The sequence below is a fragment of the Anomaloglossus baeobatrachus genome, chromosome 4, assembly GCF_048569485.1.
Source record: "Anomaloglossus baeobatrachus isolate aAnoBae1 chromosome 4, aAnoBae1.hap1, whole genome shotgun sequence".
NCBI classification, from domain to species: Eukaryota; Metazoa; Chordata; class Amphibia; order Anura; family Aromobatidae; genus Anomaloglossus; species Anomaloglossus baeobatrachus.
Genome location: NC_134356.1, coordinates 338,086,908 through 338,104,235, shown reverse-complemented (window position 1 = coordinate 338,104,235; position 17,328 = coordinate 338,086,908). Strand labels below are relative to the sequence as shown.

General features: G+C 41.6%; 1 protein-coding gene across 16 annotated transcripts in view; it reads left to right on the top strand.

The window, feature by feature from the left end:
- CADPS2 (calcium dependent secretion activator 2) overlaps positions 1-17,328 on the top strand; it is a 914,362-nt gene that overhangs the window by 713,777 nt on the left and 183,257 nt on the right. For 8 of the 16 annotated variants that reach the window (XM_075345069.1, XM_075345068.1, XM_075345062.1 and 5 more), the window contains 2 exons: positions 8,854-8,868; positions 9,828-9,902. In XM_075345069.1, coding sequence (XP_075201184.1) covers positions 8,854-8,868; positions 9,828-9,902 — 90 coding nt within the window. The remainder of the gene's footprint in view (positions 1-8,853; positions 8,869-9,827; positions 9,903-17,328) is intronic. The other 8 variants (XM_075345070.1, XM_075345074.1, XM_075345072.1 and 5 more) reach the window with 1 other exon arrangement.

The following is a 17,328-nucleotide window of genomic DNA, read 5'->3' as shown; positions in this document are numbered from 1 at the left end:
ATTTTCAGGCTGGGGGGGGCAATAACCATGGGTTTCCACAGTCTGAGAATATCAGCCCCCAGTTGTTGGACTTTACCATGGCTGGGTATCAAAATTGGGAAGGGACCACATCCTGGTTTTTAATTTTTTTTATTCAAATATATTTTTTTAAAAAGCTACATGCGGTCCCTCTTCTTTTGATACACAGCCAAGATAATGTGCACAGCTGAGGCCTGCAGCCTGTTGCCATATGCTTTATTTGTGCTGGGTATCATAATATGTTGGTACCCTATGCCAATTTTATTTTCATTTAGTTTTACACCAATCTACAGTGACCCACAGACAGGGTTTGTGATTGGTTGCAGTCAGACACGCTGTCATACAGGTTGAGGGCAGTGTTGGACTGTAACCAATCACAGAAACCAGGACTGCCGGTGGGTGGGGAAAGCAGTGCATATGGATGAGAAATAATGAGCGGCCCTGGAAGTAGAAAGAATGGCCCCAGAAACAGTTACAGCCGCGATGGAGACTCTATAAGTATAACGAGCTTGCTTTATTCTTATTTTCTTTATTTTTTATTTTTTTTTTAATTCTCGAGTTGCCAAATCCAGATCATTACCCAGAATTGCCTGAGAACTCCAGGCCCGGCACCCAGGTACTTTTGAAACTACGTGAATCCGGACTTTTACAGTCCGGGTCCGCCCATCACTATTGATGATGTGTCGTTACTGTAGCCAATCACTGTGGCTCGTGCCATTTACCATTTCTCAGCCGCTGAGCTCAGTGATTAGCTACAGTGTTGTTGTGCAATGTGATGTCTCCACTGCAGCCAAAACACTAAAGGCTGCTTTACATGCAGTGACATAGCTAGCGATGTCGCTCGTGAAAGCACCCTCCCCCGTCGTTTGTGCGTCACGGGCAAATCGCTGCCGGTGACGCACAATATCGCCAACACCCGTCACACGTACTTACTTTCCTTGCTGTGGGCGGCGAACAACCTCTTCGTTAAGGGGGAGATTCGTGCACCGTCACAGCGACGTCACACAGCGGCCGACTAATAGAAGCAGAGGGGTGGAGACCAGCCGCATTAACGACATGCCCAACTCGTTGCCGGAGGACGCAGGTAAGCTGTTAATTGTCGTTCCTGCGGTGTCACACGTAGCGATATGTGCTGCCTCAGGAACGACGAACAACCTACGTCCACAACGACCAACGAGATTTTGAAAATGAACGACGTGTCAACGATTAGGTGAGAATTTTTGATTGTTAACACTCGCTCGGAGCTGTTACACGCAACGACGTCACTAACGACGCTGGATGTGCGTCACAAACACAGTGACCCCGACGATATCTCGTTAGCGATATCGTTGTATGTAATTGGGCCTTAAGACCTGAGCAGCGACAGAGGGGTAAGTACCTGTTGTGTTTATTTTAGATATTTTACACCATTTGGGATTCACTTTCCTGGATAAACAATTAAATGTATACTATGATAAAATTGTGTCATAACACATACGCCCCAATTTATTAATATGTTTACACCAAATACCTTGACACATACAGTAAAACCTACCTAATAATATTGTGGACTAATAGGATAGGAGATAGCTTGCTGATCGCTGAAGGTCTAGTTGCTGGATGCTAGTTATCCCGAAATCAAGATGCTGGAACCTTACATTCATACCATGTGGATGAAAAGCGATTTGGGCAGCTAAACAGGAAAGGGTTCTTTATAGTTAGAGTAGCCATACCGTGGAATGCCTGACCACAAGAGGTAGTGATGACAGATACTACGATGGGATTTAAAAGAGAGCTTTATTTCTTTATCACATAATGGCATTGTGAGTTATAAATATTCTAGTGATAGAGAATGTATAACTGGTGGAGAAAGTTTGAATCTGATGGACTTGTTTTAGGTTTGTTTTTTTTAACCTATGTAGCTATGTAATCCTGAGAGTGGAAGCCCCATTCTGAATGGTGTGGAGGTAGACCTGCTCAGCCTCTGTTCCATTCATTGTCCATGGGTCTGCCAAGTACAGTGCTTGGCTATTTCTGACAGTCTAATAGACAATGAAGGTCTTGTGCATCTCTGCTCCATTCAAGACTAGGTTGCAGGTCTCCTCCCTTGTGACCTCCAGATAATCAGCAAGTTATTTCCTATCCACTCGATATGAGATAAAGGGTTATTCCTGAAAACACAAGTTATTTTACAGACTGGAGTTATACTACATAATAGCGTGAATTTCTAACTAGAGATCTTGTTACTATGATAATTTCAAGCAACAACAGTAGATTGTAAGTGGTTCATCTCTCGCATTGATTGCAATCTGTGAGGTTAGTCATTCCAGTGCTTCTGTTATGTAGCAATCACCACAATTAGATTTCACTAAATATAATTTTCAGATGAAGAATTTCAATTATGATTTCAATTAAGATGGATAAAAACTCTTCCCATGCAATTATCAATGCTAGATGCCATCAGTGGATTATTTTAATATGCTGCTCTATTACAGGGCAGAATATCATAGGGACAGGTCCACTGCACTGTTATACAAAGATGCACATAACCACAACTAAAACGGTGACATCTGGGTCACATCTGCAGATCTTTTTTCCTCTCAAATTTTCTGAACCCATCAGCTTCCATTGTAAGTTAACGAGGTGTGCTGGATATCTGTGGTGGTACAGATCCAGCATTGCATCCAAAATGTCCCTACAAATAGAAAGTAAGATACCGAAAGCAAAATAGATTACAGATAGTTATGAGACCTGCATTCCGTTATCACTCGTCGGTGTCTACCATGTGTCTGTATGATTTTTTGCTTCATGGTCTAATAGTACATTGGACCCGTCCCTATAATAGGCTGCCATTACATAGGGTGACAGGCATTCATCTGCCTGTAGGAGTGCAGCCCAGCTGACTACAAATAACTCCAGAATGGACATGTTTAGAGATGAGTGGACCCCTTTGAAATTCGGTTTAGCGGTTTCAGACGGACTTTAGATAAAGTTCAGTTCAGGACCTGAACTTGGCTTGGACCCCAATAGAAGTCACTGATTGGGTAGTTTGGTTCACTGCCCACATACAGCCAGCCATAAAGAGAGCACTTCTGGGAAAGGTGGATGGCCTTTTTCCATTTCTTTTTTCACACTACATCCGATAACACTGATTTTACCCCCAGTGTGAGCTGTTCAAACACTGCAGGCTGCTCGCACTGGGCTGAGCACCGAGCGTACCCAAGCACAGCGACTTTTTTTTTGTAAAGTCCGTGTTCGGTTCGAACATCAAACTTTACTCATCTCTAAACGTGTTCAGACATTTATTGACATCATGATTTTATTTTTATCGAGTTGTGCACTGAATTGAGGGAGTTACATGTATGTCATATTAAGTTGATTTCTTCTGTTTTTACATATTTTCAATGTTTATTATCAGACAGCCTGAGTTACCAATACCTAGAGTATTGAATTAGCATTTTTGAAGGCAAAATAGTTTAACATCAAATGTTCTTTTGTGCAAAAGGATATTTCTGTTTTCTAAATTTAATACCTGGTTAAACGACCTTAAAAAAAGGCAGCCAAATGCTACTATGGAGAAATGATGTCCAGCCTATTTTGCTGAATGTGCAACAATGCTTTTTTTCAAAGCTTAACAATTGTGCCATACTAGATATCAAAAGGGGAAATCTAGTCCAAATGATTTTCTGATGTCAGTGATATATTTGACAAGATCACACAGGTGATTCAAAAAAAGCCGTTAATAACTACATCTCTGCTCTTTTAGGTTCATCATTAGTGATGCGTGAACCCTAACTGTACAGTTCAGGGACCGTACCGGACACCTGGTATCCGTGCCTGGACCCGAACACAGACTTCTCAGGGAACTATTACTGTTAGGGTTCAGCCACCAGGATAAAATAAAATAAAAGGAGGCCCAATAGGGATTAATGCAGGATAATTATACTTACCGAATCTCCATGCGGCTGTCACACTGCTTTGGGGTTCGCTCATTAACCTCATTAATATCCATTGCTTTGCCTGCCCACCCTCTGTGCGATGCTCTGTGATTGGTTTCCCTCACACTAGCTGTCTGAGTCCCAGCAGTGGACTGTAAAAATAAATAAATAATTAGAAAAAAAAGGCACAGGGTCCCATGTATTTTGATACCCAGCGCAGAGAAACCAGAAAGTTAGAGGCTGCAACCCCTGGCTGTGTGCATTATCTTGGCTGTGTATCAAAATACGAGGGACCACATGCAGCTTTTTAAAAATTATTTAAATAATTTAAAAAATGGAGTGGGGGCCTCCCCATTTTGACATGCAGCCAAGATGAAGCAGACAGCTGAAAAAGTCAATGGTTATTGGGCCCTCCCCAGCCTAAAAATAGTAGTCACCACAGAATTAGCACATCTATTAGACGTGCCAGTCTTGGCACGTTACCCAGCTCATCCCGATTGCCCTGGAGTGGTGGCAATTGTGATGATTTGTCAAAAAATATTAGAAGACATTAGTAGAGACCGGCCCATTACTAACATTGACGGCAACCAATCACAGATGTCGGCACACAGGCAGTCTGACAACAACCAATCACAGATGCTGTCACAGAGGGTGAGCGGGGGAGGGGAAGCTGTTAAAATTCATGAAAATTATTGAGCAGATACGTAAATCTGACAGCCACGCTGAGACTCTGTAAGCATAATTGTCCTTCTTTAATCCCATATTTGCTTCCTTTTGCAGCCCCTATCCCTTACAAACATGATTTCATAACACTTAAGTTCTGGTCCCTTAGACTTATATAGAATTCAGCGTCATGAGTCAAGCTTGAGATCAAGTCTGGCCCAGAATCAGATTTCTATTTATTTTTTTTTTAAAATTCCAGGCGGACCCGCCAAACCTGAACATCTGCGAGTTCGCCCATCTCTGTTAATCACCTTTCTTTTTTAATTAGGTTTTTTTATATAAATCATACTAATTAAAGGGGTTGTTTGGTTCCCCTGAAAACCGGGAAACTGCCAAGTCTACTTAAACCTTAAACACCACAGATATGCCTTTTTACCATGGTCATTAAGGGGCTTTATTGCCCAGTGCCGCTTTATAAGTGCGCTTTAATACTATCTGTGCTCTGTGATCATAATTGCATTTGCCAATAGTTGGCATGGCACCCTGAGGTTAGCTGATGACCTCTGGGTACGGTGGTCTGTTAGACCGTGCTATAAGCAGGGTCTAACCGGTTGGGTCAGTGCAGAATTGAAAGATTCCATACACTGCAGTACACAAGTACTGCAATACATGAGACCACCAATCAAAGTGAAAAAAATTCTTGTCTCACATTGAGACTAAGTATAAAATCGGAAAATAGTTAACTAAAATGTGTAAAAAAAACCATAATAAGGTACACAAAAATCATGAAAAGCGGTTTTGTCACTAAAAATGCAGCTTTTGTATAAAAGAAACAAAAACACATACACATATTTGGTAGTGGCGTGTGTGGAATGGCCCAAACTTTAAAACTGGCACATCATTTATTCTGTATGGGGAACACCGTAAAAGAAAAAAAAATGGCATAAAAAATGTAGCTTTTTCATCATACTGACAAATTGATCAAAAAGTCATATGTAAAGTGGTATGAATGAAAACCCCAAATTGTCCCGTGAAAAACAAGCTCTAATATGGCTCAATCGGCAAACAAAAAAGTTATAGCATTCAGAAGACAGACTTTCTCATTACTGAGATAGGAGATAGTGGTAGTTGTTTTTTTTTTTATAAAGATTTTATGTACTGTATATGGGAGGGATGACACTGGAGGAGCTCTGCCCTCGGCTGCTCCCCTCCTCCTCTTTTTTCTGCCTAGAATCTTATCTGTAGCAATTCATCTCCTATGTCAGTAATGGAAAAGTCTTCACTGACTATATATTTCACCTGGGAATTGATAATATTGAGAGTGAATGATCAGTCCTGGAAGAGAAAAAAAATGATTTCTATGTTAAGATATATCACAAACTTTCATATTTCATGAGTACTATTGATTTATAAAAGAAAAATGAAAACGACAGTCACTCTTTAATTTCCTTTTGGTTTGGGATCCGGACTTTACCTGAACCCCAATGGGAGTCACTAATTGGGCAATTTGGGTCTCCACCCCCATGCAGCCAACTATAAACAGAATAGTTTGGGGGGGGGGGTTTCCATTTTTTTTTTTTTGGTACAAACTTCATCCAATAACTCTGATGTTACCAGAAACACTGCAAGTGTCTCACAGTGGGCTGAGCACTCAGCGTACCTGAGCACAGCTATGCTTTTGCAAGTGGTTTGCAAACATAAAGCACCCAAACTGTTTTTTTTTTTTATAAAATCTGTTTTTGATACAAACACCAAACCTAGAGTTCTCTCATCTCTAATCAGGGGTGCGGTGATCTGTTACGGAACTTTCAATTTCCCACTGTTGTGCAGAGTTAAACTATAAAATCCTTTTGCTTCTTGCTATATACAAGTTTACTTCAATGATTTTAAGGCAATAGATGAAAACGTGAGAAGGAATTTTGTGATTTATCCCCATGAGCACTGCTTGGAAGTCTGGGAATATGTTTAAGCTCAGTAAAGTCCCTTTTGTTCTAAAAATTATTACCCGCCTGAAAGCAGACTAACTACTCTATTCTAATACAGTGGCATGCAAACGTTTGGGCATCCCTGGTCAAAATGACTGTTATTGTGAACAGTTAAGCTATGTGCGCACGTGTGCGCTCTGCACCGCACCGAAAATGTGCGCTTCAGAGCGCAGCTGAAAAGCTGCGCTCTGAAGCGCATGGTGCCGGCAGATTCGTGCGCTCTGCATGCTGCCTCTCCCTATAGACAGCATGCAGAACGCACGAAAGAAGTGACATGTCACTTCTTAGAACGCAGCGATTCGGCAAGCAGCCGAATCGCTGCGTTCTAACATGCCACGTGCGCACGGCCCCTGCACAATCTCCATAGATTGTGCAGGGGACGCAGGACGCATGCAGTTACGCTGCGGTGCAGAACGCAGCGTAACTGCATGTAATACGCACACGTGCACACATACCCTGAAGCAACTTGAAGATAAACTGATCTCTAGAAGGCATAAAGTAAAAAGATAAACGCATTTCCTTTGTATTTTAGCCAAAAAAACTAATATTTTCATAAAATTAACAAAAAGGAAAATGGGCCAATGAAAACGTTTGGGCTCCTTGTATAAGTACCTAGAAACAACCCCTTTTCAAGTATCACAGCTTGTAAATACTTTTTGTAGCCGATAAGAATCTTTTTATTCTTGTTTGAGGAATTTTCATCCATTCTTTCATGGAAAAGTCTTCCAGTTTTGTATAATTTGGGTTGTCTTGCATGAACCTTTTGAGGTCTAGCTACAGATTTTCATGTTGAAAACAGTGGATTGTGGTGGCCATTGGAAAACCTTCAGCTTGCACTTTTTGAGGTAGTCTTTTGTAGATTTTGATATGTTTTGGATCATTATTCATCTGTAAAAGCCATCCTCTTTTCAACTTCAGCTATTTTAAAGATGGTGTTATGTTTGCATCAAGAATTTGTTGGAATTTCTTTGAATCCACCTGTGAAATGTTCCCCGTGCCATTGGGTGCAACACAACCTCATAGTATGATTGAATCACACCCCCTTAGCATGATTAATGGTTGGCGATATGTTCTTTTCCTGAAATGCTGCACCCTTTTTTTCTTTAAGCATACCTTTGCTCATTCTGGGCAAAGAGTTTTATTATAACCTCATTAGTGCAGAGGACTTGTTTCCAAAATGCATAACCTTGTTTAGATGTTCTTTTACATACTGATTTTTATGGTAAGGATGGAGGAGTGGTCTTCTACTGATGACTCTTCTATGAACTCCATATTTATGCAGATGTTTCTGAACAGTAGAATGATGTACCACAACTCCAGAGTCTAATAAATTTTCCTGAAAGTCTTTTGCAGTCAAGCGGGAGTTCTGATTTGCCTCTCTAGTAATCCTACAAGCAGTTCTCACAGAAATGTAGTTTGATCTTCCAGACCTTACCTTTAGCTCCACTGTTCGTGTTAATTGCCATTTCACAATTACATTTCAAACAGAGGACACTTGAAAATGCTTTGGTATATTTTTTATAGCCTTCTCTTTTTTTATAGCCTTCTCCTGCTTTGTGGGCATTTTTATTTTCAGAGTACTAGGCAGCTGCTTAGATTAACCTATGGCTGCTGGTTTTTGGCACAAGGTTAGAGGAGGCTTGGTTTTTATGAAGCTGTGACATTTGCATTACCTGGTTTTTCCTAACAATGATAGTGAATAAGCCATAACCCTAACAGGCCAGTTAAGCTCTGAAACCTTGGTCAAAGTTACTTGAGTACACAAATCTCCAAAAGTGCCCAAGCTTTTCCATTGGCCCCTTTTCCTGTTTGTAATTTCTAATATGTAAAAGATGAAAATATTTTTTTTTTTTTACCTAAAATACAAAGGAAATGTGTCATCTTTAACTTCATGCCTTTCAGAGATCATTTCATCTTCAACTTGCTTAACTATTCACAATAACAGTAATTTTGACCAGGGGTGCCGAAACATTTGCATGCCACGGTATATCAGAACATCATATTTAATTGACTTTTGTGCCCTTTGTACTAATAGAAATATTTGTCTGATAGTTTTTTCACTGCATTTATTTTCATTATTTTTATTTTCCTTTGTTATGTTTTATGTTTTACGTGTTGTGTCATAATTATTGCATCCTTTGTGCTTTACACATTTTTTTTAATTTGTCTTTTTATCGTTTGTCGTTTTATGTTTCCATAATTTTCTCATTGTTTTTATTTTTGTGTACCTTTCATGTCCTGTTATTGGTCCATTTCATTGCAACATCCAGTTTTCTACCCAGTGGGTAAGTGCTTGCTGACATAGCCTAATATTCTACAACAATATGATGGAGTAAAACCATCACGTACAAGTGTAGGATATTTATTTTTATTTTTGAAGTAAACACTTTAATTACAGAGACACATAAAAACTTGTATATATGTGTGTTTGTGAATGGAGAGCGCAGAGAGGCTGCTTCAGTGCATTGTACATTTCCCTTCTGTTTCCACACGATATTTTGCTGTTTTTATAGAGCGAATACTAAGACGTTAGCTATTGTAATGCAGATTTTGTTTCAAGTGGTTTACTCTAAAGACAAGATATTGCAATATTATCTAATTGAGAACCTTAAGTATTTTTTTCTAACCATGCATTTACATACATTGATACTGGCTACGACAAAAGAAATTCCTGCATTGAAATGCTATTTGTGAATTTTAGTTATTTGTCTTTTTATTTCAGTTTGTTGATGAAATTTCTATTGCATGTTTGTTTGACTATATTGTTCGAAATATAATGCTTCATTGGCTGCTTTCTCAGATAAATAAATAGAAGCCCATTTTAGTCTGAAACACATTTAGGCTAACTTATGAATACAAGTTGTGAGGCAAGCAATGTTGTATTAATTGAATCTTTTCCTAGTCTTTTTGCTTTCCACCAAGACCAACTCTTTAGAAAAATGCACGTCTTTCTTAATTGTAGGAAACAAAAAAGTATCCTTCACATTCCTTCTCTTGAATGAGAATGGGAAATCAATTCATCTAAATAATAACCCTATTAGGTGCTTAACTCTCCATCGAACATGGGAAAATGTACCTCCGAGAATAAAAGAGTGTTGATTGGATGGATCATTTTCAAGGTTCTATTCTGCCGATGTTCCAAATAATACACGAAAAATAGTGAAAATATCATTTGATTCTACTCTTTGTTCTATCTACTGATATTATGCTCGATTACTTATACTATTATGTATTTAAAATGCAGCATCAGTATCATTCCAAAATAGATGACTTAATTGAAGAAACTGTTAAAGAAATAATTTCACTTCTGGTTTCTAAGGTATGTATTTCAATATTTTTTACTTTCTAAAAAATGTTATTAATTTGTGCATTACTATTTCTGTTTGCTTCAGTAGTTATGTACAGTTCTAACAAAGGTAAAATTGACAGTACTGGGATATGACACAAAAAGTGAAATTTGACACCTACGTTTACATTTGTCAGTGGCTTGTGCAATGTTAGTTTTACTCATCTTAAAGACAGTTTGACACACCTGACGTTCATGGTCTGAGTACAAATCACGATGTCTGGCCCGGCCTTGGGTCTCTTGACCCAAACTCAACAGGCTCATACAGTGGGGAAAAGAATTATTATATACACTGCCAATTTTGTACGTTTTCCAACCTACAAAGAATGGAGAGGTCTGTAATTCTTATTGTAGGTACACTTTAATTGTGACAGAATCCAAACAAAAAAAAATCCAGAAAATCACTTTGTATGGTTTTTAAATAATTAATTTGCATTTTATTGCATGAAATAAGTATTTGATCACCTACCAACAAGCAAGAATTATGGCTCTCACAGACCTCTTCTTTTTTTTTTAAGAAGCCCTCCTACTCTGCACTCATTACATGTATTACCGTATTTTTCGCTTTATAAGACGCACCTGATTATAAGACGCACCCCCAAATTTGGTGAAGGAAAAGAGAATATTTTTTTTTAATGTTAAATGGGGTCCATCTTATAATGCCAGTGTCCGTCTAACAAATCATATAGGGTATATGTTCCTCATAGCCCCCCATCCTAAAATTAGCTCCCTTAATCTGGATATGGCCCCCTTATATTGAATATAGCCCCCTTGTGATGGCACACGTTCATCTGTGCTGCCTATGGCCCCCTATGGATTGCACACGTTTCCCTGTGCTGCCTATGGCCCCCTATGGATTGCATACGTTCCCCTGTGCTGCCTATGGCCCCCTATGGATTGCATATGTTCCCCTGTGCTGCCTATGGCCCCCTATGGATTGCATACATTCCCCTGTGCTGCCTATGGCCCCCTATGGATTGCATACATTCCCCTGTGCTGCCTATGGCCCCCTATGGATTGCATACGTTCCCCTGTGCTGCCTATGGCCCCCTATGGATTGCATACGTTCCCCTGTGCTGCCTATGGCCCCCTATGGATTGCATACGTCCCCTGTGCTGCCTATGGTCCCCTATGGATTGCATACGTTCCCCTGTGCTGCCTATGGCCCCCTATGGATTGCATACGTTCCCCTGTGCTGTCTATGGCCCCCTATGGATTGCATACGTTCCCCTGTGCTGCCTATGGCGCCCTATGGATTGCATACGTTCCCATGTGCTGCCTATGGCCCCCTATGGATTGCATACATTTCCCTTTGCTGCCTATGGCCCCCTATGGATTGCGCACATTCCCCTGTGCTGCCTATGGCCCCCTATGGATTGCATACGTTCCCCTGTGCTGCCTATGGCCCCCTATGGATTGCACAAGTGCCCCTGTGTTAGATATCGCCCCCATGCTGCTGCCCATAGTAAAATAAAACACTTTTTCCTTACCTCCTGCAGCGCTGATCTCCCTCCTGCCTCCCTCTGTGCTTCTCTTCCTCCACTTCTGGTTCTTTGTGCCGGTCATGTGATCGGCACAGCAGAGTGACTTCATCTCTGCGTGCCTGATCACAGTGGAAGCAGGGACACCGGGGAGAAACGCTGGAGGGGGTAAGTAAAGCTTTTTTATTTTAGGATGAGAAGCAGCATGAGGGCCATATCTAACACAGGGGGGGCATGTGCGATCACAGGGGGGCGCAGGCTCATATAATATGCACCGCTCCCCCAGCCCGTCACTGCAGTGCGGTTTCATAACCACGGAGATGGACAGCGGTTGTGCATATTATATGAGCAGGAGATCAAAGGCTGCAGCCCGCAGCGTTCACCTGCCCCCAGCAGTGCTCCAGAGTTGACCCTGCAGTGTGTATATATATATATATACACACACACACCCTCCCCCCCCCGTATGTTCGGCTTATAAGACGCACCCCTTACTTTCCCCCAAAATTTGGGGGAACAAAAGTGCGTCTTATAAAGCGAAAAATACGGTAATTGCACCTGTTTAAACCTATTACCTTTACAAAAGACAACTGTCCACACACTCAGTCAATACACTCCAACCTCTCCACCATGGCCAAGACCAAAGAGGTGTCTAAGACAAAGGCCGGGATTTGATAAAGAACAATAGGCAAGCAGCTCAGTGAGAAGTTAACAACTGTTTTGTCAATTATGGGTAGGTCAATTGGGCAGTTGGCTCCTTGTCCAATGACGCATTGAATCCATGTGCTAAAGAAGTTTTTCCAGCATCACATCCAAAGTAGATTAAAAAAAGTCTTTATTTCATCACATTAACCATTCACGACCTTTGACGGATCTTTCCGTCATGGAGCGTGTCACGTTAAGCCCCGCCCCCTGCCGAGGGCAGGATGCGGCGATCCGCGCACATATCAGCTGTTTTCAACAGCTGACTTGTGCCTGCATGTTACGAGTGGAATCGCATTCCACCCGTAACATTAACCCCTTACATCTCGCTGCCAAAGTCTGGCAGCGAGATGTATATACGCGCGGTCATGATTTTCACTTACCGCCGCCCCCACCGGAAGTCATGTGAGTGATCACGTGACTTTCTGTGGTTGCCATGGTAGCACAGGGTTGTGATGACGCCTGCAGCTATGACGAGTCACTTTCGTTTTCACTCGACCCGGAGGCCAGTGAAGCAGGAAGTGACTGTATATGCTGTTTACAGCTGTGTAGCTGTGATCAGCAGATAGATCAGAGCGATCAGATTGCTGATCGCTATAGCCCCCTAGGGGGACTAGTAAAATAAAAAAGAAAAGTAAAAAAAAAGTTTTAAAAAAAAAAAAACTAAAAGGTCAAATCACGCCCCTTTAACCCCATTGAAAATTAAAGGGTTAAAAAAAAATATACACATATTTGGTATCGCCGCATTCATAAATGCCCGATCTATCAAAATATAAAATCAATTAATCTAATTGGTAAACGGCGTAGCGGCAAAAAAATTCCAAACGCCTAAATTATGTTTTTTGGTTACCACAAGTTTTACGCAAAATGCAATAATAGCCGATCAAAATGTAGCATCTGCACAATAATGGTACCGTTAGAAACGACAGCTCGAGACGCAAAAAATAAGCTGTCACTGAGCCATAGATCCCAAAAAATGAGAACGCTACTGGTTTCGGAAAATGGCACAAAACGTACGCCACTTATTGGACAAGCTTGTGAATTTTTTTTAACCCCTTAGATACAAGTAAACCTATATATGTTTGGTTTACTTTACCACTTAGAAACCTATTCCAAAAGGTAGTATATCAAATTTTGACCCAGAATGCTACCTCAATTTATATAGTATAAAAACATTTTTTTATTGAAATTCATTAAAACATTCAAATTCCACCTGTGTAAAAAATTATAACACATAAACATAATCCCAGGACCATGGGACAGCTCCAGTTTATCCACCCAGAGGAACAAAACAATTATTCCATAGAAAATCGCATTAATAATCCTGCCAGAGGTATAATTTTTAAATGACCCTTGCTCTCTCTTTCCTCTACCTGCCAATGGAGATGCAACATAAAGTCACAACACACCCTAAAGGTAAAAAGGTGCCCCCATTCCTCGGCGGCTTTCCCTCCTAGGATATCCCTAATCTCCCTCGTGATTGAATGAGGTCTAGAGGTTATACCGTTAATAGTCAGGAAAAATAGGGACAATAAACTTATCTGAGAGATGTTTGAGTCAGAAAAAATCCCTTAGCAATCCTTTTTTCATTCAGCAGCACACACCTCTCCATGTGGATGTATATCAGGGTCCATGATATACATTCACATGGAGAGGTGTGTGCTGCTGAATGAGTAGCCCCCTTAACAGCTATTGGGCGATTGGGCCAGTAATTTTTCATTGTCTCCTGATGAACACTAACTAATTATATGGGGAGAAACGCGTTGAGACTGTGAATTTATATTATTGGGTTAAGGACCATGGAAAGCTCGGACGCCTTCACGTTATGAAAAAAGGATTGCTAAGGGATTTTTTCTGACTCAAACATCTCTCAGATAAGTTTATTTTCCCTATCTTTCCTGACTATTAACGGTATAACCTCTAGACCTCATTCGATCACGAGGGAGTTTAGGGATATCCTAGGAGGGAAAGCCGCCGAGGAATGGGGGCACCTTTTTACCTTTATGGTGTGTTGTGACTTTATGTTGCATCTCCATTGGCAGGTAGAGGAAAGAGAGAGCAAGGGTCATTTAAAAACTATACCTCTGGCAGGATTATTAATGCGATTTTCTATGGAATAATTGTTTTGTTCCTCTGGGTGGATATACTGGAGCTGTCCCATGGTCCTGGGATTATGTTTATGTTATAATTTTTTTCACAGGTGGAATTTGAATGTTTTAATGAATTTCAATAAAAATTGTTTTTATACTATATAAATTGAGGTAGCATTCTGGGTCAAAACTATATGTTTGGTGTATACAAACTCGCACCGACCTCAGGCATCATACCCAGACATCAGTTTTACCATATAGTGAACACGGTGAATAAAACATCCCAATAACTTTTGTGCCATCACACTTTTCTTGCAGTTTTTCCACACTTGGAATTTTTTTGCTGTTTTCCAGTACACCATATGGTAAAACTTATGGTTTCATTTAAAAGTACAACTTGTCCCTCAAAAAACAAGCCCTCATATGGCAAGATTGATGGAAAAATAAAAAAAGTTACGGCTCTCGGAAGAAGGGGAGCAAAAAACAAAAACGCAAAAACGGAAAGTGCCCGGGGGCTGAAGGGGTTAAAAACAGCAGCATATGGGGCGTGGCTTAGACATGGTGCTGGCTGGTCGCAAGCTGTGAGAGCTCCCTGCATCCAGCCTTTTGCTCTGCTTACCAAAGGAGTCTTTGCACCCGTGCACCTATTCAGATGAGGGGGAAAGCTGTCCTGCGCTCCCAGGGATCTGGTACCATGGTTCCAGGCAAGCGTAAGAGTGATATCACTCTGTATTTGGCCCCTGCCTCCACGCCCCGGGAGAGACCATTTCTATCTAGCATGGCGGAAGTGGAGGAGCCTCCTGTTGTGTGTCTCGCCGTAGGCAGTGAGCAGGCTTCCCCTGCTACAGCAACATTACCGAAATCACCTGGAACATCTCCTGCACCCAAGGTACCAACTGGCCTCCGCTCTCTGACTCCTCCTGCAACGGAGAACCCTTTCTCCACCGGCACTGGCATACCAGTGCACTGGCTCCTGCCTCCACACAGGCATCGCAGCCTCACTCAGCCTTAGGGAGCTCTGCCTCTTCTGGCGGACATACGGAGCCATTAGAGTCAATGTCTGCTTCACCTGCTGGTGAGTGCTGTAACCTCTTGGGAGACTCTGACACTGAGATCCTGAAGCGGGCCCCTACACAGACATTAATCCAGGGGCCTGCAGTGGAGCCTCACCCCATGCTTTATGGGACTGGTGTGGGCCAAGGGGAATCTCCTCTCTCTCTTAATGCAACCTCTGGGATCTCAGGTCTCCAGTCCCTGATCATCTCCATGCCCACTAAAAGTGATATGGAGAGCTATAGCTCCAGATTTGAAGCGGTTTGCAAAATGTAGATCAGAGCCCTCAAGGAAGACCTCGGGAACCTAAACACTAAAGTACTAACACTAGAAACCTCCACGCACGATCTTCATCTCCAGCTAAACTCGAAACAGCAGCTTGTTGACATTATAGCCACATACAAATGCTTTTTGACATCACTTAAGATGCAGAAAATAGGAATCGGAGGAACAATATTTGGATCTGTGGCCTATCTGAGGCTACTAGGCCTCAATACCTGATCCCAACCCTACAGGGCATCTTCAACAACATCCTTGGCCGCCTGCTGGCAACCTAGTGGAAATAGACCGGGCTCATTGTACTCTTGGACCCCGAAGCCCAGGGACGTTATCTATAGGGTCCATTTTTTCCAGCTTAAAGAGGCAATCATGAAGGAAGTGCAGGATAAAGATCTGATTGACTTTGATGGTGCTTCTTTGCAGCTATTATCCGACCTCTCCTGCTCTACGCTCGTCAAGAGGCGATTGCTTCGCCCAGTTCTGAAAACATTCTGAGGACATAATATTGCCTACTCCTAGGGATACCCTTTCCAGTTCCAAATGAAAAGGGGCAACTCGGTCATCCTGCTTCGCTTGCCTGCCGATGTCCCAGAGTTCATGGGAGCCCTGGACCTCTTGCCTATCTCCATTCCAGAATGGCCCTTCACTGCACCCCTCCCGCAGAGGGGACCAACAATCAACAAGTGGGACACAATTGTGAAGTTGAACGAAATGTATTGTTTATATTAAAGTTTAAAAAAAAAAATAACTGAAAATTGAGGCGTGCAATATTATTTGGCCCTTTTAAGTTAATACTTTGTAGCGCCACCTTTTGCTGCGATTCCAGCTATAAGTCACTTGGGGTATGTATCAGTTTTTCACATCGAGAGACAGAAATTCTTGCCCATTCTTCCTTTGCAAATAGCTGGAGCTGAGTGAGGTTGGATGGAGAGCATTTGTGAACAGCAGTTTTCAGCTCTTTCCACAGATTCTCAATTGGATTCAGGTCTGGACTTTGACTTGGTCATTCTAACACCTGGATACGTTTATATGTGAACCATTCCATTGTAGATTTTGCTTTATGTTTGGGATAATTGTCTTGCTGGAAGACAAATCTCCATCCCAGTCTCAGGTCTTTTGCAGACTCCAACAGGTTTTCTTCAAAAATGGTCCTGTATTTGGCTGCATCCATCTTTCCATTAATTTTAACCACCTTTCCTGTCCCCGCTGAAGCAAAGCAGGCCCAAACCATGATGCTGCCACCACCATGTTTGACAGTGGGGATGGTGTGCTCAGGGTGATGAGCTGTGTTGCTTTTACGCCAAACATACCGTTTGGCATTGTGCCCAAAAAGTTTGATTTTGGTTTCATCTGCACCTTCTTCCACATGTTTGGTTTGTCTCCCAGGTGGCTTGTGGCAAACTTTAAACAACACTTTTTATGGATATCTTTGGGAAAAGGATTTCTTTTTGCCACTCTTCCATAAAGGCCAGATTTGTGCAGTGTACGACTGATTGTTGTCCTATAGACAGACTCTCCCACCTCAGCTGTAGAACTCTGCAGTTCATCCAGAGTGATCATGGGCCTCTTGGCTGCATCTCTGATCAGTTTTCTCCTTGTTTGAGATGACATTTTTGAGGGACGGCCGGATCTTGGTAGATTTGCAGTGGTGGTATAATCCTTCCATTTCAATATTATCACTTGCACAGTGCTTCTTAGGATGTTTAAAGTTGTGGAAATCTTTTTGTAACCAAACCTGGCTTATAATTCTCCACAACAGTATCACGGACCTGCCTGTTGTGTTCCTTGTTCTTCATG